At 38.0% G+C, this 24,825-nt stretch overlaps 1 protein-coding gene across 7 annotated transcripts in view; it reads right to left on the bottom strand.

Annotated features, from left to right (window-relative positions):
- Positions 1-24,825, bottom strand: part of ZFAND6 (zinc finger AN1-type containing 6) — a 79,204-nt gene that overhangs the window by 13,067 nt on the left and 41,312 nt on the right. For 4 of the 7 annotated variants that reach the window (XM_023193377.1, XM_023193376.2, XM_023193378.1 and 1 more), the window contains 3 exons: positions 4,856-5,026; positions 3,549-3,657; positions 2,593-2,693 (listed from right to left, as the gene is read on the bottom strand). In XM_023193377.1, coding sequence (XP_023049145.1) covers positions 2,593-2,693; positions 3,549-3,657; positions 4,856-5,009 — 364 coding nt within the window. In that variant the 5' untranslated portion in view covers positions 5,010-5,026. Of the gene's footprint in view, positions 1-2,592; positions 2,694-3,548; positions 3,658-4,855; positions 5,027-13,775; positions 13,908-24,825 lie in introns of all 7 variants that reach the window. The other 3 variants (XM_023193372.1, XM_023193375.1, XM_023193374.1) reach the window with 1 other exon arrangement.

Here is a 24,825-nt window from a genome sequence, read left to right as displayed (position 1 = left end):
TCTACAACAATTTTAGAGTGTACCAAAATGCTTCAATCAGTTTTCTTTTCAACCTAAAAGTCATCTTTTTTTTTACAGTATTAACTTGTAAGTACCTTTAAAAACCTAAGTACCTTTAAAAAGTACCTAAGTACTTTTTAACCTAAAAATCATTCAAATCATGTACGAAAAATGGGGCCTATACAATTTCTCCTAATATGGCATCAGGACCACCTTTTGAAGTGATATACTCAGGGCTAAGTGGAGAAAACGGTATTGTTTTCCATACACCACAAATGGAAATAAAAACACTTTTATACACAAATGGTATAAAAATACTTCATATGTATTATGATAGTCTGCCAATCTATGACCTTTATTCTTTGTCAGACTTCTGTAAGTACTATTGTATTCTTAAGCTTTATACATTTTTTTCACCGCCAACATTTTAAAATTTGTTCTATCATAAGACATAAAGAACATCTTCATGATTAGCATCCTGTTTTCTTCCTTCCTATCTCTGTCAAAACTGCTCAAAACTGCCATGTAATGTTTGCTTCTTGAAATTATCCTTCGGCAACTATGACCCAAAACTAACCAGGATCTAGATGGTTTCTTCCTTGGCTCCTTTGCTGGCTCAACCTCCCGCTTACTCCCTTGTGTTTAAACTCTTCATTTTTCAACCTATGACAAGGGCTTCTAAATTTCAGGCATAATACCGACTACTACACACACTTAAATACCTACTATCTATACAATCTCCAAATGAGCTTTTTTCAACTTTGAAATTTGATCATTTGAAACTCACTATACCTAAAACTTTGTCTAACCAAATCACCTTATTCAGCTTCCCCGTCTAAAAAGCAACTACACCGCTGCCACTATGATAAAACTGAAAGCTTTGACGATACCCTTGTCTTATTTCCTATGTCTGGTAAATAACTAAATCCTGAGATTTCTTATTCATTTATTTACTGAGAGTCTTAGCCCAGGCTGGAGGGCGGTGGCATGATCCTGGATCACTGTAACCTCCGCCTCCCAGTTCAAGCAATTCTCATGCCTCAGCCTCCCGAAAAGCTGGGACTACAGGTGTGTGCCACCACGCCCAGCTAATTTTTTGTAGAGACGGGGTTTTCCCTTATTGCCCAAGCTGAGCTTGAACTCCTGAGCTCAGGCAATCCGCCCACCTCAGCCTCCCCAAGTGCTAGGATTATAGGCATGAGCTACCATGACCAGTCTTTTCCTTATTTCTTTAAAAATTTTTTATTCCTCATTTCTGCCCTTCCTTAAATGTTTTGATGTAACTAAGAAATAAAAATTATTCACTTAAAACATTTATGAATTTATCACAATATGCTAGATGGAATAGAATATTTATGTTGACCACACAGTATATTCTTTCATTACAGCAAAATCTACACAAACAAGCAAATTGGGTCAAGTATTTGCTGGGTATGGGGAAAAAAAGCAAGAGGAATTATCTAGCTTATTTAAATTTATTTAATTCTTGAGACCAGGGGTGGGGGATGTGCTCTGGCGCCCACCCAGGCTGGAGTGCAGTGGCATGATCATGGCTTACTGCAGCCTGGAATTCCTGGGCTCAAGCAATCCTCCCACCTCAGCTTCCTGAGTAGTTGTGACTATAGGTATGTGCCACCTCACCTGGCTAATTTTTTGTTGTCCAGGCTAGTCTCAAACTCCCAGACTCAAGCAATCCTCCTGCCTCAGTCTCTCAAGTAGGTAGAACTATAGGCACAAGCCACTGTGCTTGGCCTAAATTAAAAATTTAGCAAACTTAAACTAGGATTGGCAGATGTATCTGTTACCATCAAGTGAACACCACGTGCAATGAAGTTTCACTGGTAAATCATCCCATAGGTAGAATGACACACTGCTCTTCATTAGGCTTATCTTTCCAGACATCTTTCCTTATTACCACGCTACTTCCACACACTGCTAGAATACAAACTAAGCAGAGATTTAATAGCCTCCTAAATGGCCTACTCCACGTTCTCTCTCCCTACTACAAAAGCCTTCATACAAATTTTCAAGTCTTCCTAGATCATTTTGAGCTACATAATGGGGATATGAAGAGCATGCGCAAGAACACGATAGATACCATGCTGTGAATACAAGCAACTGAATGTGACTACCGCACACATGGGGAAGAAGGGGCAGAACTGCCAGGCAAGATGGACACAGTCTCTCAGATAATGAGTCAAAACACAAAAGAAAGATATTCCCCTCAAACCAGCAGCCCCAGTTTTCTTAGAGAGTAGTATTTAGAACCGGCCAAAATAATAAAAGAGAACAGTGTAACACTGCCATTCATTTAATGATATTTTCACAATAAACAAATTTTGAATTTGCAACGTTTATGCTGGTAAAATTACATGTACGTGTGAAATGGTTCCCCAACATATTAATTAAATACTTAAAAATATAAAGTATTTATAATATATGTATAAAATATTTATAATATAAAGTATTGTGTTCATAGGGAAAACAGAAAACTATGTATTTTAAGCTGGCAATTTTTTTATACATGCACCTAGGATAGCGTCTGGCCTTTAACACTCAAATAACAAAATACATGCTAGCTCATATACAAACCCTGCAGATCTTCTGTTTCAGGTACTGCTTTGTCCACAGATGTACTGTCCAATTGAGAAGATGCTACAGATTCTGATAAAAGTGACTGATTTGATACAGAGCTAGAAAAGCAAAATATTTCATTTTAAAAGGTGATCTCTATACATGAATATTAACTAATGTGACACAGTAAAAGTTCAACATATCTAAGTAGATGATTAAGATGAGAACACAGAGGTACTTTTTTTTAACAACATAATCATAGAGCTTTAAAACTAGAGACCAATTTGAACCAGAATTTTACTGCCTTTGTGTATTTCAAGTACCACATGAATCCACTAAATGAAAACTAGCATGACAAAGACATGCTTAAAGAACCCTAAGACAAAGCTGTAAATGATATTCCGGCATAGTAAAACTGAACATCTCCTATCATGAATTGGAAAAAAGAAACCATAGTGTAGGAACTTAATACAGTGGTTCCTAACAGCAGAATAAAAATGAAACCAGTATTGCTGTATGCAGGCTTCTAAATGATGTGACTTCAGAGTTAAAATATATATATATACAGTACAATATAAACAAATATGAGTACTACACCATGATATTAAACAAAGATAATGTGTGACAAGACTTTTTTTTTAATACAAGGTAGTAATACTTGCAGAATAAGACTAACATTTCACTTAACATGCTTCCAAAGGACTTCAGGAGTAGGTCAGGATATATAATGAGAAAGAAGACACAAAAAGATGCCTGAAAAAGAAATCTAAGACTTAAACGATAACCCACGATTCCCCCAAGGTAAAAGCAAGAAATCGCTTTTTCTAACTAGTTATAATCAGACAGATAAAATTTTAGGCCAGTTAATCTAAAAGTAGCTTTATGCAGTTTTCCTCATTAGAATTAATCAAACACAGAATATACTCTTTAGTTTTTATTGGCATTCCCATTATAATTCAGACACTACATCTTACCTTGGCTGCATAGATGAAGATGTAGAGTCTAACGTTGACTGGGCTTCTGGGACACTGCCATCTGTGCATTGAACTGGTAAAGATTCAGACAGACTACTGACAGAGGTTGCTGTAACAGTACCACATTTCCTATTAGTGATTCTATATGCTAAGCAGTCTAAGACCTTATCTAAAAAAATCAAAACCCATTTTCCACAGAACACAGTATAGAGATTTTCTTTTAATATGTAGTATGTTGGTTCATTATTTTTACTTAAAATTTTTTCAATGGTTTGCCAGTGAAAAGTATGTTAATTTTAAACCAAGAAGGAAACCATATACAAGTTGTATACATTAATAAACTCCTATTTCTTAGGACTGAATAGCATCCAAGCCCAAATTCTTTAATTCAAAAACATCTTCCAAGTACTACAGTACAAATGAGATATTTAAATAAGATGACACAGCAGTGAAGAATATAGGTTCAGAATTAAAATCTATGCTCAGTACATCAGGTTACACATGTAGATGATGATTTAATTTTGAAACAGTTTATACTCATTTGATCTTAGCCTTAAGAAAATTTGGAGTTTTAGTTAAATGGTTGTAGGTTTTGGCTTGAACAGAAACAGACAAGATCTCACATACAATATTAAATGAACTAATAGCCTACACTTTCATTAAACACAAAAATCTATATATGCAGGCATTAACCTACATGAAAACTATCCTAAATGAATAAACACTTCCTATTTTGCAAAGCTTACACTCAGAATTCTCATGATCCTTCTCACACAACTACTGAAACAAAAGACCAAGAATATCCTTTGACACAAAAAGGCACAAAAAACCCTAATGAACTGGGGTTGAATATCCCTTATTATGAGTTAATCCACAATACTACACCTTCCTAATGGAGTAAAGCTTCCTCTAAAGTCCACTGAGCTGTGGTTATCAATAATCCACTCTTTCAACAACTACTTGAGCTGTAAAAGTCACACCAGATAAAAGAACAAGGTTCTTTTATCACTCTCTTACCTTATTTTCCAAGACACTTGAGGTGTCCCCTCTATTTTCATAATGTAATAGAATTCCGCAGCCACAGCAAGTAAGATTATGGTATGAATTTACAGTATTTTCAATGAGTGATGATACTTATTCCTAACTCCTCACTACTGATTATAATCAGAATGTGTAATGAGAAATTTTACTGATATGAATATGGTAATATAAATACAATGTGAGAGCAGAAAAAGGTATTGGGTATACTGAACTATCCACTTGTATTTCAATTACGAATACAGATGGGTTTTACTAAAATTACTTACCAGGTGGGCTTATTCTACCATTACTACTATTCTGTCTTTGAAGATGTTCTTTATAGCATACTGAACACATGCCATTTGTACGAGGGTTTCCATAAAATCCGCAGCCAGTGGAACAAAGCATAGGCACTTGGCTGTGATTAGTTTCTTGAGCCATGTTCCTCCGTTGCACACCTGAAATTTACATAAAATTAGCAAGGAACACAAACACAAAACTTCCAATCACACATTATCCAAATCTGCTTTATAAGATAAAGAAAAAAAACCCACATATACCAAACTACTCTATATAACTGTCCCAAGACATAGGGCTAAAGGAGAGGAAAATATAAAAACCAAAAGGACACATACTGAACTTTTTATCTCCAACCCACTCTACATAAGCAAGTCTGTACAGGTTCAGAAAGTACAAAGAACTCCTAGAGAAAGAAATCTGTTTTGAAGACTCTACCCCCAGAAGGTTAAGGATAACTCATTAAGTCTAGCTCAGTTTGGACCCTCCTAGTAATAAGAGATATACATTGTAAGTTTTGATGTATGTTATACTATTTAATTTCTAAGCATTTAAACTTTTGCTGGAAGTTCATGTGCTAATGTGTGTTATTTATTCTGTTTTAAAAGCATTTCACATAGTATCATGTCTGGTGAAGATATGGAGAACTGGGCTGAATGCTTGTAAAAATTGATAATAAATTGGTTCGATCTTTTTGGAAAGCAAGTTAGTAATTCACTTCAAGAACCCTATAAAAGACAAATATTGCTATCTGAACCAGTCATTCCCCTTTAAGGGTCTTCAACAAAATGACTAGAGTATAATCAGAAAAATAATAATAAAATATAAGGGATGTGCTTCACAGCGTATTTATAAATTTTATAAACTGATAATAACATTAGAATGTATGTAGCTTTTTATTTAAAGCATGATATATATTAATGACAAAAGTTATGCTGTCATTAAAAATATTTTAGAATACTTTTTGATGGAGGGAGATACTGATAACAAATGAAAAGGCACAATATGAAATATGTATACAATATTTTGCCAATTAGGAAAAAAGCAGCATCCATTAATTATCAAAAAGGACAGTAATGAACATATCCCAGGATGGTGAAGCTAGTGTTTTCCCTGATTTGTACCTTTACTTATAAAATTCTCTAAAATGAAGATATTCTTGCCTAATTGGTGGAAATTTTTATTTTTCTGAGTATTTAAAACTAAAAAATATTAAAAACTAACAGGACAGAGGCATTAGTCAGACAGGCAAGTGATGCTGGGACTGAGGGAATTGTTTGGGAACCACATGAAAGCAATAATCAATTACAGCAGATGGAAGAACCCCATGTGCCATTTCTCCCATAAAGCAATTGGTTCTTTGGCATGAATAACATGACAGACGGTACTAACAGGCTCTCTTTCTTATTAAAAAACAGCAATCTCCTAAGTGAAGGTTACTCTGAAATGGGTGTATATGTATTACAGATGAGTTTATTTTCAAAGATCATGAAGAATGAGACTAACCAAAGAAGGAAAATGTTTTGCCACTGAAATTTCCTTGAACTGGTAAATACCCAAGGAAAGCATTCACGGTTTACTGTTACCAACTAGATTTTTCTTCCCCTACATTATCTGAAGACCGTTGATGGGTAGTGAGGATTTATACATATTTCAGAATCAAGAGCAATAATGCACTCTACAAAACAAGACAGCAGGCTTAGCATTTGCCTTAAAAAAAAAAAAAAAAAAGTCCTAAAACTGTTGAGGATAGTTAAACCTTTAGCCTATGAATACAATTTGGGATTCTGGCAAGCATCTTTCTTATTCTGTGATGACGAGTCATTTCAGAATCCCATCTTTGCCACCTTTCTTTTTTATAAATGCTACTTTAGAACCCTCTTTCTTCTACAGCCCTGTAAAATATATATGTACACATATATACATACACACACACACATCAAATTAAAAAATAACAATGACAGTATAGAAATGCTAATGTCAAACATCTTTGGGTTTTTTCCCTTTTTTGCCTATTTTGTGAAGAATACTGGTCTGCAGCTTTCTCTTTTATGTTTATCTGATTTTGGAATCAGAGTAATTGCTCAAGGTCATGTAGTTAATAAGTGATGGAGGCCGGGCGCGGTGGCTCACACTTGTAAGCCCAGCACTTTGGGAGGCTGAGGCGGGCAGATCACGAGGTCAGGGGATTGAGACTATCCTGGCTAACACGGTGAAACTCCGTCTCTGCTAAAACTACAAAAAAATTAGCCAGGTGTGGTGGCGTGTGCCTGTAGTCCCAGCTACTCGGGAGGCTGAGGCAGGAGAATCACTTGAACCAGGGAGGCGGAGGTTGCAGTGAGCAGGGGTCACACCACTGCAACCCAGCCTGGGCAACAGAGCAAGACTCCGTCCCTAAATAAATAAGTAAGTGATGGAGCTGGGATTATACACACACACACACACAAAACACCTGGATTGAATCCCAGCTCCATCACTTATTAAGTCATCAATGATTCTCAAAGTATGGTTCACATACCCCTACAGAGGTCAAAATTGTTTTCATAATACTAGTGAGTTATTTGCCTTTTTCACCATATGGACATGAGCATGAATGTTGCTATAGCAATTGTGGGGAAAAAAACAAAACACCTGAAGCCTTATCAAGGAGCCAAATCAAAGCAGTGGCACCCAACTGTAATAGCAGTCAATTCTTCATCACCATGCTCTCACAGTAAAAATCACTAATTTTACTAAATCTTGACCCCGAATACACATCTTATTAACATTTTACGTGACAAACTGGGAAGCATGCATGAAGCACTCCTGTTGTGTAAAGCAGTATGAAGACTGAAGTAAAAGCACTGTGCAATTAATTGTTTGAGTTGTGAGCTGATTGAATTGCCTTTTTCATGGAACATGTTTTTTATTTGAAAGAATGACTAATAAACTGGTTATTAAGACTTGAGTATTCAGCAGACATTTTTGAAAATGAACAAAGTGTACTCATCACTTCAAACATCTAATAGTATTTGTCATTAAAGACAACAGTCAAGTGAAAAAAACCTTGATAAGCATCTCCAATATTCGGAGAGATTCTGATAAGATTCCTGGTGATATTAATGAAATGTGATTAGTTGATATGGTATCAATATTTGAAATATCATCATAAGACAGTGAATTAGTATTTTCTCAGCAACCAATCTTGGTTGCTTAGCAAGAAATAGTAAGAAATTACTCATGAACAGAAGATCCATTCAAAGTGAAAGGCCATGAATTTTAATGTAACAGGACAAAAAGTTTTATATCGGGGTGTCCAATCTTTGGCTTCCCTGGGCCACAGTGGAAGAACTGTCTTAGGCCACACATAAAATACACTAATACTAACGGAAGTGGATGAGCTAAAATAGATCGATAAATAAATTAAATAAATAAATAAATAATGTTTTAAGAAAGTTTATGAGTTTGTGTTGGGGCCACAAATTCAACAAGCTTGTTTTGAATGGTTTCAATTTCACACTGCAGCTATCCTTTAAAGAAACTATCAATCGTCAAGTTTTGGTGTAATATTAAAGAACCTCTATTATCTGAAAATGTTATTAAAATATTCTATCCAAATACATGAGCCCAGATTTTCTTTGTAACACTGTTAACAGATTGAATGCCAAAGCAATTACTAGAATCTTGCTATTAAGGCAGACTTTTTAAAAAAATCTGCAAAAATGTGTTAACAACACCACTCTTCTCATTAACAAGTGTGGGGGAGAGGAAAGTGGTTATTTTTCATAAAATATTTTAAAATAAACTAGTACTTAAAATATTCTCTCAGCTTTAATTTTTAATATGATTTATTTAACTAGATATAACACAAAAGCCCTTCAGGATATTGACACCAAAATTTTGAGAATTCACTGCTTATAAAAAGTGTACTCTCAGTATAGACAGTTTGCCCCTCAAGGGGGAAAACACTGATTTTTGGAGAAAAGGGTCACAAAAACCCTTACTCTTGTATAAAACACAGACATACATAAAATACATAAACAGACGTGCAATATCTCTCTGGAGTTAAAATCTCTGGAGGTGGGGGCCACTTAGGAAAAAAAAAAAAAACCTAAAAAGGTTCCTTAGGGAAAAAAGAAAGAAAAAAGACTGAGGAACTCAGGTTTAAACCACCAACTATGCTACACCGCCTATTAACAATATTAAAGTACAAGAGAGGAATTAAAGGAACTTTCCCAATGATAATGATAAATACATGGCTAGCAACAAAACTGTAAAAGAGATAAATACCATATTTCCATAAAAACTCAAGTAAAAAGTCATAGATGAAAGTACAATATGACCACTAAGCTTTTCATTACAATTACTTCAAAACACTAAGATTAAAGTTTGAAAACATGTAACACTACCAATTTTCCCAAGTCAAACTGCCTGCACAGCATCAAATTAACAATGATACTCATAACTCAAGAGGCACAAAGGGATTCTCACAGAATTCTTAAAAAAAAAAAAAGAATCAACCTTATTCATTAATCGGTTAGGTCGTAAAATGTACCTTTACATGAAGAGTCAGAAAGACTGAAAAAGACGAAAAACCATAAAAGGGTAATTTAGTTTATCTGAATGTATAACGGCACAGATGGTGTAGCTATGAAGAAACTGGAAGTCCTGCCTCCCTCCCTCTGCTACTATACCTTTTTGGGGCAATTAGTCTGGCATTCAAATGGTCAGGGAGGAAAAGGGATAAGGGGAGAAAACGCAGAACAATTCCTTAACTGCTGCATTGTGGAATTATAAAACCACAAATCCAGAGACAGGGAGTAAGATCACTCTACCAGATATTTTAAAGATGATTAGCATGGTATAATAAACAAAAGCCTATGAATTGAATAGAATTCACAAAATGTGGCCGGGCGCGGTGGCTCAAGCCTGTAATCCCAGCACTTTGGGAGGCCGAGACGGGCGGATCACGAGGTCAGGAGATCGAGACCATCCTGGCTAATACGGTGAAACCCCGTCTCTACTAAAAAATACAAAAAAGCTAGCCGGGCGAGGTGGCGGGCGCCTGTAGTCCCAGCTCCTCGGGAGGCTGAGGCAGGAGAATGGCGTAAACCCGGGAGGCGGAGCTTGCAGTGAGCTGAGATCCGGCCACTGCACTCCAGCCTGGGCGACAGAGCAAGACTCCGTCTCAAAAAAAAAAAAAAAAAAAAAAGAATTCACAAAATGTGACTTTTGACTGTTCATAACATTCACAGTCAAACCTCCAACTTATTACTCCCTCTAACATTCCAGACAATACTTAACAGTTATTTGGAGTTTACTATGTGCTAGGAACTGTTTTTATTGTTTTATTTGTATGTCGTTTAATCCTCTCAAGAACCCTATGATATTGGTGCTGTTGAAATCCCTATTTAAAAAACAACAAAAAAAATGATACTCAAAAAGACTTAGTTACTTGCCCAAGTTCCCCTATCTGGTAAGCAGCTAAGTCAGTGTCTTTTGATCTAAAAAACAAAAACAACAACAACAACAACAAAAAAACAAAGAGAACTGTCAAAGTCCACCATATCCCTGAAAACCTATAATTTTCTGAGCATTCATTAATTCTTATTACTTTCATTTAAGTATACATTTTAAATTCCATTTATTCAATCTTAACATATTATGCAGCTTTAATTAGCTAAAATCATGCTCTTGAAAAAATTTGTTTTTCCTTTGTGTCTTTTTACCTAGGAAGTTCTTAGCAGGATTAAAAATTCAAAATTAAATGCTTTAAGACTGTAAAGAAAATTCATTACCAATTATTAAAATTCTGACAAAAAGACGATGGCAACATAAACTCAAGTATAACAGCATATACATGTCAATTAAAACTACTTTCCTGTGCTTCCTTCCCTAAAGGTAAGTCATCATGTTCCAATAATTTTTATTTTGAAATGTTTCATCCTCTTATTTTCCATCCCAACTGTGGTTCTCATTGCTTGTCATACCTGGGTTATTTTTCACAGTTTACTACCCCTCCTCCTAATACATTTATTGAAATTCTCCTAAAACACCCAGTTCTCATCATATTACTTCTGTTTTAGTTTGTGTGATTGTCCCAGAGAGGAGTACTCAACCTAGCATTCGTGTTTCACATAATTTAACCCGAGCAGCCTAATTTCCCTAGAAAATACACTGTATGTAAACAGAATGGGCTTGAAGTCAGGTTGCCCGCAGCTGGAATCCCAGCTTTGTCATTTTATTACCTGTAAAAGCTTGGACTTGTTGCTAAATTTCCCTGGTTTCAACTCCCTAAGGGGCACTTACATCATCTACCTAACCAGATTAAATAATGCATATGAAAAGCATCTAAATAGCATGTGGCACACAGCAAAGTCTCAGTAACTGTTCTTACTCTACTCTTCGTAAAAGCAGAGGGTCTTTTGCTTCCCTCTGTTTGAAACAAATCATGTTCACTCCTGGAAACAAGCTTCTAGCTCGTATTGCTCCTTTTTGAGTATATCCCGCCTACCTTTGTACTCTGCTTGTAATAATCCTATCTATTTCAGGAAATCAACTTAAATTCTATTTCTTCTGGGCCCATTTCTGACCACCTCAAGCCTCTTCTACTCTATTCCTAAGGAAGCTTCTTGTACCACTCTTTCGGGGCACTTAATTGTACCATTACTCAAATACTTCACTGGTATACAACTCTGTTACCAGCTAAACTCTTAAGTTTCTTCTTCAAACCCTCTTTATGCCTAACATGAATCCCACAAAAAATAAGTAAACACACTCCATCATTGTCACAAGTATTCATGTCAGGCAAAAAAAAATGGTTACTCTGTTGAAAAGGGGAGAAAACTGATGAAGAACGTTTCACAGTGCAATATTCATAATTCATATAATGAAACAGTTAATTCAGCAAGAATGACCAACAGCCCAAGGCAGTTATAAAACGCATACTTTTTTTCACTTCATTCTTTTTCTCCCTCCTCCTGAAAAAAATAGGGAGAAAATATAATTTATAATGATGAATTAGTCCAAAGAAGTTGTGAACTAGCAAACCTGAGTTAAGTCTGACCCACAGCCATATTTGATTGGCCAGTATCTATTACTTTTTTAAAAAATTAGTTGTTAGCATTCAAAAATTGGGGAATGTCACATGATTCCAGATGTCTTCTGTTGAAAAATAGGAAGATCTGACAATATTGGACTCATGTTCCTCAAATTAAAACCCATCCGCTAGGGCCCTATTAGGCAGAGCCTGTACTCTCCAATTCAAGACCACCTTTAATTTTAGTTACCTGACTGATCTTGTAAGTAATCTCTGGCCTTTTCAATTTGGGACCTTCACTAATAATTTCAAGAAAAGAAAAAAATACATATAACATGTCTAGTTAAATAAAAATGCACATTAAACTTTGAACTAGTACCACACCGCAACACAAAGTGTTACACAAAGGTAAGACGAGCTCCTGCCACATTCTGCCCTTTTTTTAGATCACTGGAAAACTAACCACTCAGAATGGGTGAATTCTCTTTGCAATTGTATCAAATGGATCCCAGAAGAGAGCAAAATAGGATTTATGGTACACTCTAATTTTTTTTTTATTAACTGATCAAAAGAGGAATTACCTAACTTGGCATAGGTGCTTGAGATTAGTGTTTCCTGGCTGCATACAGTAATTCCCAGTTCTAAGCCTTTGGATCTCCAATTATCACATGGATAATAAACAGATATGAGGGAGTAAGGGGCAGCAGTAACCTTTTTACAGAGATGATTAAAAAAAAAAAAATCCCGCCAGGCGCGGTGGCTCACGTCTGTAATCCCAGCACTTTGGGTGGCCGAGGCGGGCAGATCACGAGGTCACGAGTTCAAGACCAGCCTGACCAACACGGTGAAGCCTCATCTCTACTAAAAATATAAAAATCAGCCGGGCATGGTGGCGAGTGCCTGTAATCCCAGCTACTCAGGAGACTGAGGCAGGAGAATCGCTTGAACCCAGGAGGCGGAGGTTGCAGTGAGCCAAGATCACGCCATTATAATCCAGCCTGGGCAACAAAGCAAGACTCCATCTCTAAAAAATCCAGCAAAGCTCATAAAGCCAACAGATCAGAAAGTATGACTTGATACAAAACACTTGGGATGAATGCTATTCACTCTGATAAAAGTATAGGCATTTTGGACTACTGTACTGACTGTGCTTTGTAGTTTCTCTGCATAGCAGTTTTTTGGGTTTTTTGAGACGGAGTTTCGCTCTTGCTGCCCAGGCCAAACTGCAGTGGTGCAATCTCGGCTCACTGCAACCTCTATCTCCCAGGTTCAAGCAATTCTCCTACCTCAGCCTCCCATGTAGTTGGGAATACAGGCATGCACCACCATGCCCAGCTAATTTTTTATTTTTAGTAAAGACGGGGTTTCACCATGTTGTCCAGGCTGGTCTCGAACCCCTGACCTCAGGTGATCCCCCTCCCTCGGCCTCCCAAAGTGCTGGGATTACAGGTTTAAGTCACCATGCCTGGCCTATACAGCAGTGTTTTCCAGATTTCTTCTGTTGAAAAATAGGAAGATCTGACAATACTGGACTCATGTCCCCCAAATTAAAACCCATCAGCTAAGGCCCTATTAGGCAGAGCCTGTACTCTCCAATTCAAGACCACCTTCAATTTTAGCTACCTGACTGATCTTATAAGCAATCTTTGGCCTTTTCAATTTGGGAATCTTCACTATTAGTTTCAAGAGGAGAAAAAAATACACATATCTAGTTAATTAAGAATGCACATTAAACTTTGAACTAGTACCGCAGCACAAAGTGGTAAGATGAGCCCCTCCCACTTATAAGAAAACTTTATAAAAAACTTATGAGAAAAATTTCCTTATAGCAATATATCACTATATACTTATCCTATATTGCTATATAGTTATACTGGTAAAATAAATCTCACCAAGAGGCCACTGTATTGTGTGCATCTGAAGATATATTCCAGAAAACTTCTGATGGGCATTCCTATCTTAGGTGGCTACCGGCAACTCCACCAACCTCAGATTGAAAATACAGTATTCCCAGGATGTGAAACCTGTCAATAAGAAGGACTGATTTTTCATACCGAAATGTATCGCAGGGTTGACTGCAAGACTTAAGAACCCACAAATTCTGGTGTCTGCAGGAGTGGGAGGAGGGGGATCCTGGAACCAATACCTGCAGATACTGAGGGATGACTGATGTATGTTCATCGCCCAGTGAAGGGAAAGGATTAGAAAGGTAGTATGTCCCATCCAAATGTATCCCCAGACATGATTTATATGGAGTTATAGCCATGACATGATAAATGATAGTAACGCTTTTGGTACAATCCCATCTCCACTTAGCACACCAAGCTAAACATATCTGTCTTAATTATGAAATTGCTCAACAACTGAATCTGAAGGGTATCTGTATTACTGAAGCTGACAGCTTCAATCTGCCTACTATGTTTTCTTTCCTTGCTCTTTTAGGTAACAGAACATCTATTTCTGGCAGGAAGACCATTTCATTTGCTTGGGTAGGCCTGACCCCTCCCATCCCAGGGCCAGCCCTGTCTCAGGGGTGAATACCTGAGCCAAGTCTGGGCATGTGACAAGCTGAGCCTTTCACTTTTATATCTGCAATCCATCTAGAGTTGATTTTTTTGGTATGGAATGAAGAGTTAAGATTAATGCTTTTCTCCATATGGATATCTAATTAACTCCAAACCATTTATTAAAATGATCATCTTTTCCCTACAGTCTCATCTTTGCCCACACATTAGGCCTCATACATGTATGGGTCCTTTCCTAGGCTCTCTATTCTATTCTACTGGTCTATTTCTCTATTCTGTTCTAAATTACTACAGTTTTTTTCGGTATCTATCATCAGTTTCAATCTTCCTCATGATTGTGTTGGCTATTCTTGGCTCTTCACATTTCCACACAAATTTTAGATTCAGTTTGTCAATTTCTACTTAAAAAATAAAAACCAATAGGATTTTTATTGGAACTGTGTTGAGTCTACAGATGTGCAACTACTACTGTATATCTCTCAGTTTATTTAGTTCTCCTTTAGGTTCGTAATAATGTTTTACAGTGTTCTGTGACGAGGTCTTGCCTAGGTATTTGTTTAAAATCTACTATAAAGGGTGTATCATATTTTTAAATCTCATTTTCTGTCTGTCTGTTGCTAGCCTCCAAGGTGGCCTGTCCCAATTCCCTGAGCCTCCTGGTAGTCAGGCCTCATGCAGTTCCTTCCCACATTTTATCAGCGTTGGTCTGGGAGATCAACAGAATATCATGGAAGTAATGGCATGTCTTCCAAGTCTAGGTCATAAGAGACACTGTGGTTTCTGCTTTGCTTTCTCCTTGGTAACTCACTCTGGCGAGGCTGAGAGCCATGTCATAGAGTAAGGCTCATGTGATGAGTAGCTGAGGTCTCTGGCCAACAGCTGTATGAGTGAACCAGGAAGCGGATTTTCTCTAGCCCTGATCAAATCTTTGAATGACTGCAACCTTGGCTGATATGTGAACTGCAACCTCATGAAACACCCTGGGCCAAAACTATAGCTGAAGCCCTTCCATATTCCCAACAGAAACTGTGTGAGATAATAAATATTTGTTGTTTAAGCCAGTGAATTTTGGGTTAGTTTCTTACGCAGCAATTGATAACACAGTTTCCGGTATATATGTCTCCCTGCTTCTCGCCCCCCTATAGTTTATTTTCAACACAGCAGCCAGTGATCTTATTAAAATCTAAACCAATCACACTGCTTGCTTACTCAAAATTTTCCAGTAGCTTCCCAACTTACAAAGCATTAAAAGCCATATTCTTTACCATGACTTAAAGGCCCTTCATGATCTGGTCCCCCATTACATGACTTCCTCTTTTACTCCTCTTCCTATCATACACACTGGCGGGTATGACAGGTACTTTCCTGCCTGAGTCCTTTGTACTTGCTATTCCTTCTATTTTCCAGAAATCCTCATGACTAGGTTCTTCGCCTCCTTCCGGTCTCTGCTCAAATGTTACCTTTTTCAAGGAGGACTTCCCTTGCCACCTATTTAAAATTGTTCCCAGCATCAATTCCAGTTTTATTTTTCTTCAATGCCCTTATCCTAATCTTAATTTCCTGTTGTATTGTGTCTCCCCTGTGCTAAAATGTTACCTCCTTAAGGGCAGGGATTTTGTCCATTTTGTTCCCTGATGCTTTGAAAAATACTTGGTGAATGGTAGGCATTCAATATTGATTGAATGTATGAATGAAACTGCACTGCCACCTTACCTGCACACCACCACTAGCAGCCAAGGATGTATCCCAAGGTAAAAAAACTAGAAGGTTCCTTTTAAAGAAATTGAATTTGCTGTTTAAGAAGAGAGCTAGATCTGTCAGCAAGGTGTGCCACATATGACTATATAGTTTGTGCACTGAACAAAGATGTCTGCAGGCGCAGCGGCTCACGCCTGTAATCCCCGCACTTTAGGAAGCTGAGACAGGCAGATGACTTGAGGTCAGGAGTTTGAGATCAGCCTGACCAACATGGTGAAATCCTGTCTCTACTAAAAATACAAAAATTGGCCAGGCATGGTGGCAGGCGTCTGCAATTCCAGCTACTCAGGAGGCTAAAGCAGAAGTGCTTGAACCCAGGAGACAGCGGTTGCAGTGAGCCACGATCGCACCACTGCATTCCAGCCTGGGCGACAGAGCAAGACTCCAAAAAAAAAAAGAAAAAAAAAACAAAAAAACAAGTATGCCTGGCCTCATGCTCCAAGCTTTTGGGCATCTTTTCCATTCAGCCTACTCAGAAAGAGGTTCATTTAGCAATGTGACTAATTTAGCATACCCAATGGTAATTTTATTAGTAAAATTAAGTTGCAGTGAATTTCATGTTCTCAAACTGACCTAGGTTCCATATCGCATACCTTAAAGAGCAAGGCATAGTTTTTACCAGCACAAGGCCACCTAATATTCCTACTTGCAAAAAGAGGAAAACCGTTCAAATTTTCCCACTGGCTTCCACATTCATGGACACTCATTCTCTTTTCTTCTCAAGATTACCACAGATAAATCTATCTATGCCTTTTTATTCGTCTTTGCCCTTAAAGCTTTTAATTCAACCATGTAGACTTTGTGCTTCACACCCCTGCCCAAAACCTTTTAAAAAATCTCTTCTCCCCCTAAGGCAAATCTTCAATTGTAAATGAATGTCCTTCCCTAATTTTAAAGTTTAATATACGGTCATTCTCTAAATTTGTATCTTTTCTGCCTATGAAACTCTGCACATTTTTACAGAAGAAAACTTGCTTTACTATTTATTGAGTGCTTTATGTGCCAAGCACTTATAAATACCAACCACTTTAATCCTCATAATAGTCCTATGAAGTAGGTACTATTACCACTCTCATTTTACAGAGAAGTAAACTGTTCAAGGACACACAGCTAGTAAGTGAGGAGCTGGAATTCAACCCAAGCAGTTGGCTGGAGTCCACACTCTATATCAGTAGTTCCCAAAGCATATATGTGGACTCCTGGGGATTCCTGAGAGCCTTTCAGAGGTCCCTCCCCCTCCTCCCTGCCCTCCCAACTCCCTCTTCTCCCCTCTTTCCACTCTCTCCTCTGTTCTCTTTGACAGAGTTTTGCTCTTGTTGCCCAGGCTGGAGTGCAGTGGCAGGATCTCGGCTCACTGCAACCTCCACCTCCCAGGTTCAAGTGATTTCCCTGACTCAGCCTCCTGAGTAGCTGGGATTTACGGCTGCCTACCACCACTATTTTTTGTGTTTTTAGTAGAGACAGGGTTTCACCATGTTGGCCAGACTGGTCTTGAACTCCTGACCTAGGTGACGCACCCACCTCGGTCTCCCAAAGTGCTGGGATTACAGGCATGAACCACTGCGCCCAGTCCCTATTTTCATAATAACAATAACTTGTTATTCATCTTATTCACTGTGTTGACATTTGCACTGGCAGTGTAAAAGCAATGAAGGGTAAAAAGCTAGAGCTTTAACATGCCATCAAGGCAGTGGCACCAAACCATACTATAATAGTATAGTTGTCATTATATGACAAGAGGATGTCATATAATATGGTGATGTCATTAGGTAATGACTACCTAATAGCAGTCATTATATTCATCACCATATTCTCACAGTTAAAAAACAAAAAAACCAGTTTTACATGTGAGTATTCTTGATGAAACAAATTATTTTTATTAAATCTATTTTTTTTTTTTTGAGATGGAATTTTGTGCTTGTTGCACAGGCTGGAGTGCGGTGGCGTGATCTTGGTTCACTGCAACCTTTGCCTCCTGGGTTCAAGTGATTCTCCTACCTCAGCCTCCTGAGTAGCTGAGATTACTGGTATCCGCCACCATGCCTGGCTGATTTTTTTTGTATTTTTAGTAGAGATGGGGTTTCACCATATTGGTCAGGCTGGTCTCGAACTCCAGACCTCAGGTGATCCACCTGCCTTGGCCTCCCAAAATGCTGGGAATTACAGGTGTGAGCCACTGTGCCTGGACCTTTTATTAAATCTTGATTCTGATTACACTTCATTGTATTTTTCCTCTTTCAACTATTTTGAGATATGTCACCCCAGAGTAAAGCCTTCCTCATTCTAGTTTCTCATCCACATACTGGAAACTAAAGTCTCTATCCTCAGAGAGGTTTGGGGCACACAGTTCCTAATCAGTCTCCCTTTTCAGGAAAAAGTGTTACTGAGGAAAAAGATACCTACACAAATTCAGAGGAAAAAACTTACTTGTAATAATCAACACTGTCCTTCAACATGAATTAAAATATGAATGAACAAATAATAAGTTTCTAAGCACAAAGAGCACATGAAAGCAAAAAAACAAATTTAACACACAGAACAATTATTTGTTTTCCAGAGTTATATTCCCAGCACTCTAGATTAGGGCTGGCAAATTTTTTCTCTAAAGCACCACATAGTAAGTATTCTAGGCTTTGTGGGCCATACAGTCTGTCACAACCGCTCAATTCTGCCTTTATAGCTAAAAAGAAGCCATAGACAACAAGTAAATGAATAGGAATAGCTGTGTTTCAATAAAACTTTTATTTACAATAAGGGGTGATTGGAATGGAGTTGGTGAGTGCGCCACAGTTGGCCAGTTCCTGCTCTAGATTAATGCCAGGCACATAGGAGGTACTCAAATACATGCTGGATGAATAAATGATTTCACAACTACTTTGGTTAGAAATATTATCAGGAAAGACATAGCAAAATTCCATGACTATAAGCAAGTATTACTTTCTTTTGTCATAGCTCTTTGTTCAAGGATATCTTGATACCTATCACTTTGCTAGCTATTAAACACTATAAAAGACATTTAGGACACACAGTTCTGCTCTCATCAATGTAGGTACAAGAACAGAAATATTAATGTCTGATTTTCTGCACAAACATCACATCTAACTCCAAAATTACAACTTCATTAGCCACAAAACCACCAAATGCTAAGAAGTACCAAAACCACAAAGTTTTAGAATATACCACTCTCACTTCATAGAGGTATACAAAAATGGATGCCAGAAATGATTGCAAGGTATTTCAGAAACTGATTTTCTTTCAGTTAAAATGTAACACACCTTGTGGGGATGACTAACAAATGCATCATGAAAGGAAGTATAACTATAAATCACTGCAAAACAACTGCTATATATACAGGGACAACTTGATGTGTAGTAGAAAGAAAAAAGAACTGACTCATCTTCAAATTGGTTGTGAATATAATCTTCCTACTTAGATAAATGGCTAGCCTAAAGTACTTCATTTAAGATAGGTATGATGCCTGTCCTTTCTAACTCATAGACTTTGAGGGGGTCAACTGGGACGGTGATTGCGAAAATACTTTAACCCGTAAGTTGCAATATAAAGCTCAGTTCAGAATTGGGTGGCTTATTTAAGTCACATATCTGCAGTTCATCATGAGAGGGAGAGTTGCAAACTGTCAGGTATTTAATAACAGCTGCAGTCATAAATCCAAGACTCCTTATTTACCCACAGCTCACAAAGGACAGGTTCATAAAAGTTCTCCTTGCCACAGAGACACTGATCACCTGTTAGGATATCTGTGAGTAGGCCTCACTTCCACCTGAGATGATACCGTTTTTTATTCAAAGTGTGATGGAACGGTTTCTAATATCCTCCTCTCAAAAGTTTATAAAATGATGTATCAATTATTCTGGATAACTGGCAACAAAAATTTACTACGTGCTTATGCTCAGTATTTATAACTGTAAAGGAGGGATAAAAGCAAGTATGTGTTCTACCAGGGGAGACTTCTGTGTGCCTAGAATATAGGATAGTGGGAAATGATCTTAGAATAAGGCCACATCACAAAATCTGTGTTTCCATGCTAAGGAGTCGGAACTTAAACCCACAGGCAACAGGGAATCCCAGCACCTTAGAATGAAAAGGGGAGCTTTTTAGAACAAGTGCTATTCACTAAATACTACTGTTTTTATATACTTTAAATTGTTCTGAAAATAATTCAAGGTGACTTTGAAAATGCATGCTGTATGGTATCAAAAGTAAGCAAAAATAGTCAATCCAAGGAAAAATGGTTAAAAAAAAAAGTTAGAAATACTGTCAATAAATAAAATGTATGCCCATAAAGGCCTATTTGCTAATTAGAAGCCATTCATTTGACTCTATTCTTTCAAGTAGCTAATGCAAAGAAGTACAATGAAATCTTACCCCCAATAACGTAAGAGGATTTCATCTATAGTTTACAAATAAAACACAGCATGATAAGGTCAATAATATCTGTAAAGTAAAATGTAAGTTTCTGGGATGGATGGATGGATGGATAGATGGATGGATGGACTGATTTGAGATAGGGTCTCACTCTGTCACCCAGGCTGGAGTGCAGTGGCGCGATCTCAGCTCACTGCCAGCTCTACCTCCCAGGATCAAGCGATTCTCCTGCCTCAGCCTCCCAAGTAGCTGGGATTACAGTTGCGCACTACCATACCCAGCTGATTTTTGTATTTTTACAAGAGATGGGGTTTCACCATGTTGGCCAGGCTGGTCTTGAACTCCTGGTCTCAAATGATCCACTCGCCTCGGCCTCCCAAAGTGCTGGGATTATAAGGCGTGAGCCACCCATCCAGCCTCTGGGTTTTTAGTTCTAATATAAATCAATAGTCTCATGGCCGCCTGCAGTTAACAGCCAGTCTTCATGGAGCCAGAGTTAAAAATAAAATCCGGCCAGGGGTGGTGGCTCACGTGTGTAATCCCAACACTCTGGGAGGCCAAGGCAAGAGGATTGCTTGAGGCCAGGAGTTCAAGACTAGCCTGGGCAACAAAGTGAGATCCCCGTCTCTACAAAAACTAAAAAAATTATCTGGATGTGGCGGTGCACACCTGTGGTCCCAGCTACTCAGGAGGCTATGTATGGTGGGAGTACCGCTTGAGCCTAGGAAATTGAGGCTTCAGTGAGCTGAGATCATACAACTGCATCCCTGCATGGGCGACACAGCAAGACTCGTCTCTTAAAAAAACAATAATAATAATGAACTTATCATTTAGGCAATCCTTCATAAAGTTTATTTCTAAGTGTGTGCTTTTGTTCTATCAAAGATTGCTGAGGCAGAGGAAAAGGGTAGAGAGAAAGCACACTGAGAAGGCAGAATGGGTTAAAATTTCTGCTTCAAACAGAATAGTTCGTTTTTGGTCTTTTCACATACCTGGTTTCTGTAAAAGATTTCAATTAAATAAAGGGGTTCAAACGGCTAAAAAATTTGGACACTCTTAAGTTCTTGATTAAGAGCAAATTCAACAATGGTCAACAGTAAGCCAATCTGAGGTAGGGTTGATATACTATACCATGAACACTTTAGAGCATATCTAGGCCACTAGTTATAAGAGTTAAATTTCAGTTAGGCAGCCACCCCACTTTGAATTGAGATGTTTTGAGTGAATATCCATAAGTCACCAATTAACTCTACTAAATTCTCCAAATTTTTTCCCTAAATTAAAAATATCAGGTCAGAAAAACTATATAATTAGGCATATATTATAGTAAGTGCTCACTGAAAACGTCTACTCATTATTATGTACTAGGCCCTGGGCTAAGCACTTTATATAGATTATCTGACTTAGGCCTCAGCAATCTGTATAAGGGAGGTGACATTCTCACACATGTTCCTTTGTAATCAGTTAAAGAAACTGAAGTTACACATGTCATTCACTGCCTCCCTGCTAAAATTCCCTTCTAAGACAATCTGTATACCTATAAATCAGCTCTTGCTGCCCTTTTAGTACCATGGGATAAACCCTCCAGACAAGCTAATTAGACCTGGGTGAACAACACCAACCCAATGAACCTATCTAAAGTCATGAGTGGAGGTGGGGAAGAGACAGAATAGCACACACATAAAAAGTACCAAGGCTACATACTTGCAATTCAATTACATACAATTTTCCAAAGATTTTCAAAATAATCCTTTTTTCTTTCCTTAGTTAGAATTGATTTCTATTTCCATGTGTTCTGGTCCCTGATTAGAATCCAGTAAACAGTGATTTCTTTTAGAACATAACATTAATACCCTGTTCCTATCCTTTGGTATCTCCCCTAACACCTACACTATTTCTAAGCACAAAGTAAAAGTGATTATCAGTGTTGAAATCTAAACTACTTTTAACCTTTAGTGGAATCATCTCAAACAGATAAATTTATCTCACAATAAAACCACTAACTGAAACCTAGTCCTTCCTGACTCTAAATTAATGTACCACCCATCACATTGCTCGTCTTCAAAGGTGCGTCTAGATAAGAAATCTACTAGCATTTAAATGTAAAAATTAGTTTTCATTTCCATATCGCATATAAACAGATGGCTCACTTTAATCTGAGAAGCAGTCACTGACAGACTTCAATACTTGCAACACTGCTTGACTCACCTGTCAATATCTTTATTCAAAAATAACTGCAAGGTTGTGCACGGGGGCTCACACCTGTAATCCCAGCACTTGGGAGGCCAAGGCAGGTGGATCACCTGTCAGTTCGAAACCAGACTGACCAACATGGTAAAACCCTGTCTACTAAAAGTGCAAAATTAGTTGGGCATGGTGGTGCATGCCTGTAATCCCAGCTACTTGGGAGGGTGAGGCAAGAGAATCGTGCTACTGCACTCCAGCCTTGGCAACAAGAGTGAAACTCCATCTCAAAAATAAAAATGAAAAATAAAAATAACTATACTACATTTTATAAATTGTTTTAAAAATCACTTTAGGGCCAGGTGCAGTGGCTCATGCTTGTAATCCCATCACTCTGGGAGGCCGAGACGGGTAGATCATGAGGTCAGGAGATCGAGACCATCCTGGCTAACACGGTAAAACCCTATCTCTACTAAAAAATACAAAAAATTAGTTTGGTGTGGTGGCGGGCGCCTGTAGTCCCAGCTACTCGGGAGGCTGAGGCAGGAGAATGGCTTGAACCCAGGAGGCAGAGCTTGCAGTGAGCCAAGATTGCGCCACTACACTCCAACCAGGGCCACAGAGCGAGACTCCATCTCAAAAAAAAAAAAAAAAAAAAATCACGTTATATAAAACCCAGAGAAAATACACCTAACCTTCACCAAGATTCTTGAAGAAATATTTTTTGCTTCCTCTTCTCCTCTTGGTGGAGTTCTATCTGATGCAAGAGCCAATCTTTCATGTTCCAGACAAAGAGAATTGTGTCATCAATAAATGTCATGTTTAATGCAAATACATTACCTAGTAAAACCAACTATCCAGAACAGTGTTGTCCAATACAGCAGCCATCAGCCACATGTGGCTACTGAGAATGTGAAATGGGGCTAAGGCATACAGCAGACTGAGACAGGAAGGCAGGGAGTAAATATTTTTTTTCTTTTTTTCTTTTTTTTGAGATGGAGTCTTTCCCTGTCGCCCAGGCTGGAGTGCAATGGTGCAATCTCAGCTCAGTGCAACCTCTGCCTCCCGGGTTCAAGCGATTCTCCTGCCTCAAGCCTCCCGAGTAGCTTTGATGACAGGCGCCCGCCACCAAGGCCGGCTAATTTTTTGTATCTTTAGGAGAGATGGAGGTTTCATCATGTTGGCCAGGCTGGTCTTGAACTCCTGACCCCGTGATCCACCCGCCTCAGCCTCTCAAAGTGCTGTGATTACAGGGTGAGCCACCACGCCAGGCCAGGAGTAAAGATTTCTATTCTACTCTTCTGTAGATGTTTCTCATGATACCTTAATAGAAAATACCCTACTTTGTGATGTTCAAATTCTTAATCCTAAAGCCTTAAAATCTATTACTTTGAGTATTTATAATATGCTACCTAGTATTCCTTCTCTCAAAGAACAAACAGGTTTAATAATGATAATAATTTGCAAACATTGATGATTCAATCAACCTCACAATATCCCACCAGGTAGCAAATTATTACTGTATCTATTTTACAGGTTATACAACTGAGGCCCAGAAAAGTTTAAGTAATTTGCTTAGTATCACACAGATGTCAGAAGGGACACCTAGGATCTGAACTCAGGCAGCCAGATTCTATAGCCTGCATACATGACCATGTTACATGGCCTTACATAGCCCAAAAACTTCATTTTAATACACTGCATTATACAACAGTAAAAGAAGCTCAAATACATTTACAAATCTAAGCAAAACCAAATGATAGAATTGGCTACAGGATCAATGAGAAGCCTACACTATTGCGGTAAGGTAAAGGGTAGAGCAAGGCAGAGGGAATAAAGTAGACGAGTTTTATATATGGTGCTCACATATTCCTACATGTACTTTCTATCCAGTAAAGTTAATTAGCTTCTAACTTTACCCCCTTGAGAGAAGAGTAATATAGAACAGAACACAGAGAATCATCTCAGAGAGATAAACAGAAATTTGGGACCAATTTACTATCATACAATTTCCCCCTAAACCCTCTACAGTGATAAAAGCAACTCTCTACCCTATTGTGTGTTCTCTCCTAATCTCATTTTAAAAATC

The sequence above is a fragment of the Piliocolobus tephrosceles genome, chromosome 6 (assembly GCF_002776525.5).
Source record: "Piliocolobus tephrosceles isolate RC106 chromosome 6, ASM277652v3, whole genome shotgun sequence".
In the NCBI taxonomy this organism is placed as follows: domain Eukaryota; kingdom Metazoa; phylum Chordata; class Mammalia; order Primates; family Cercopithecidae; genus Piliocolobus; species Piliocolobus tephrosceles.
The sequence above is the reverse complement of the archived record's forward strand: the minus strand, read 5'-3'. Positions and strand labels throughout refer to the sequence as shown.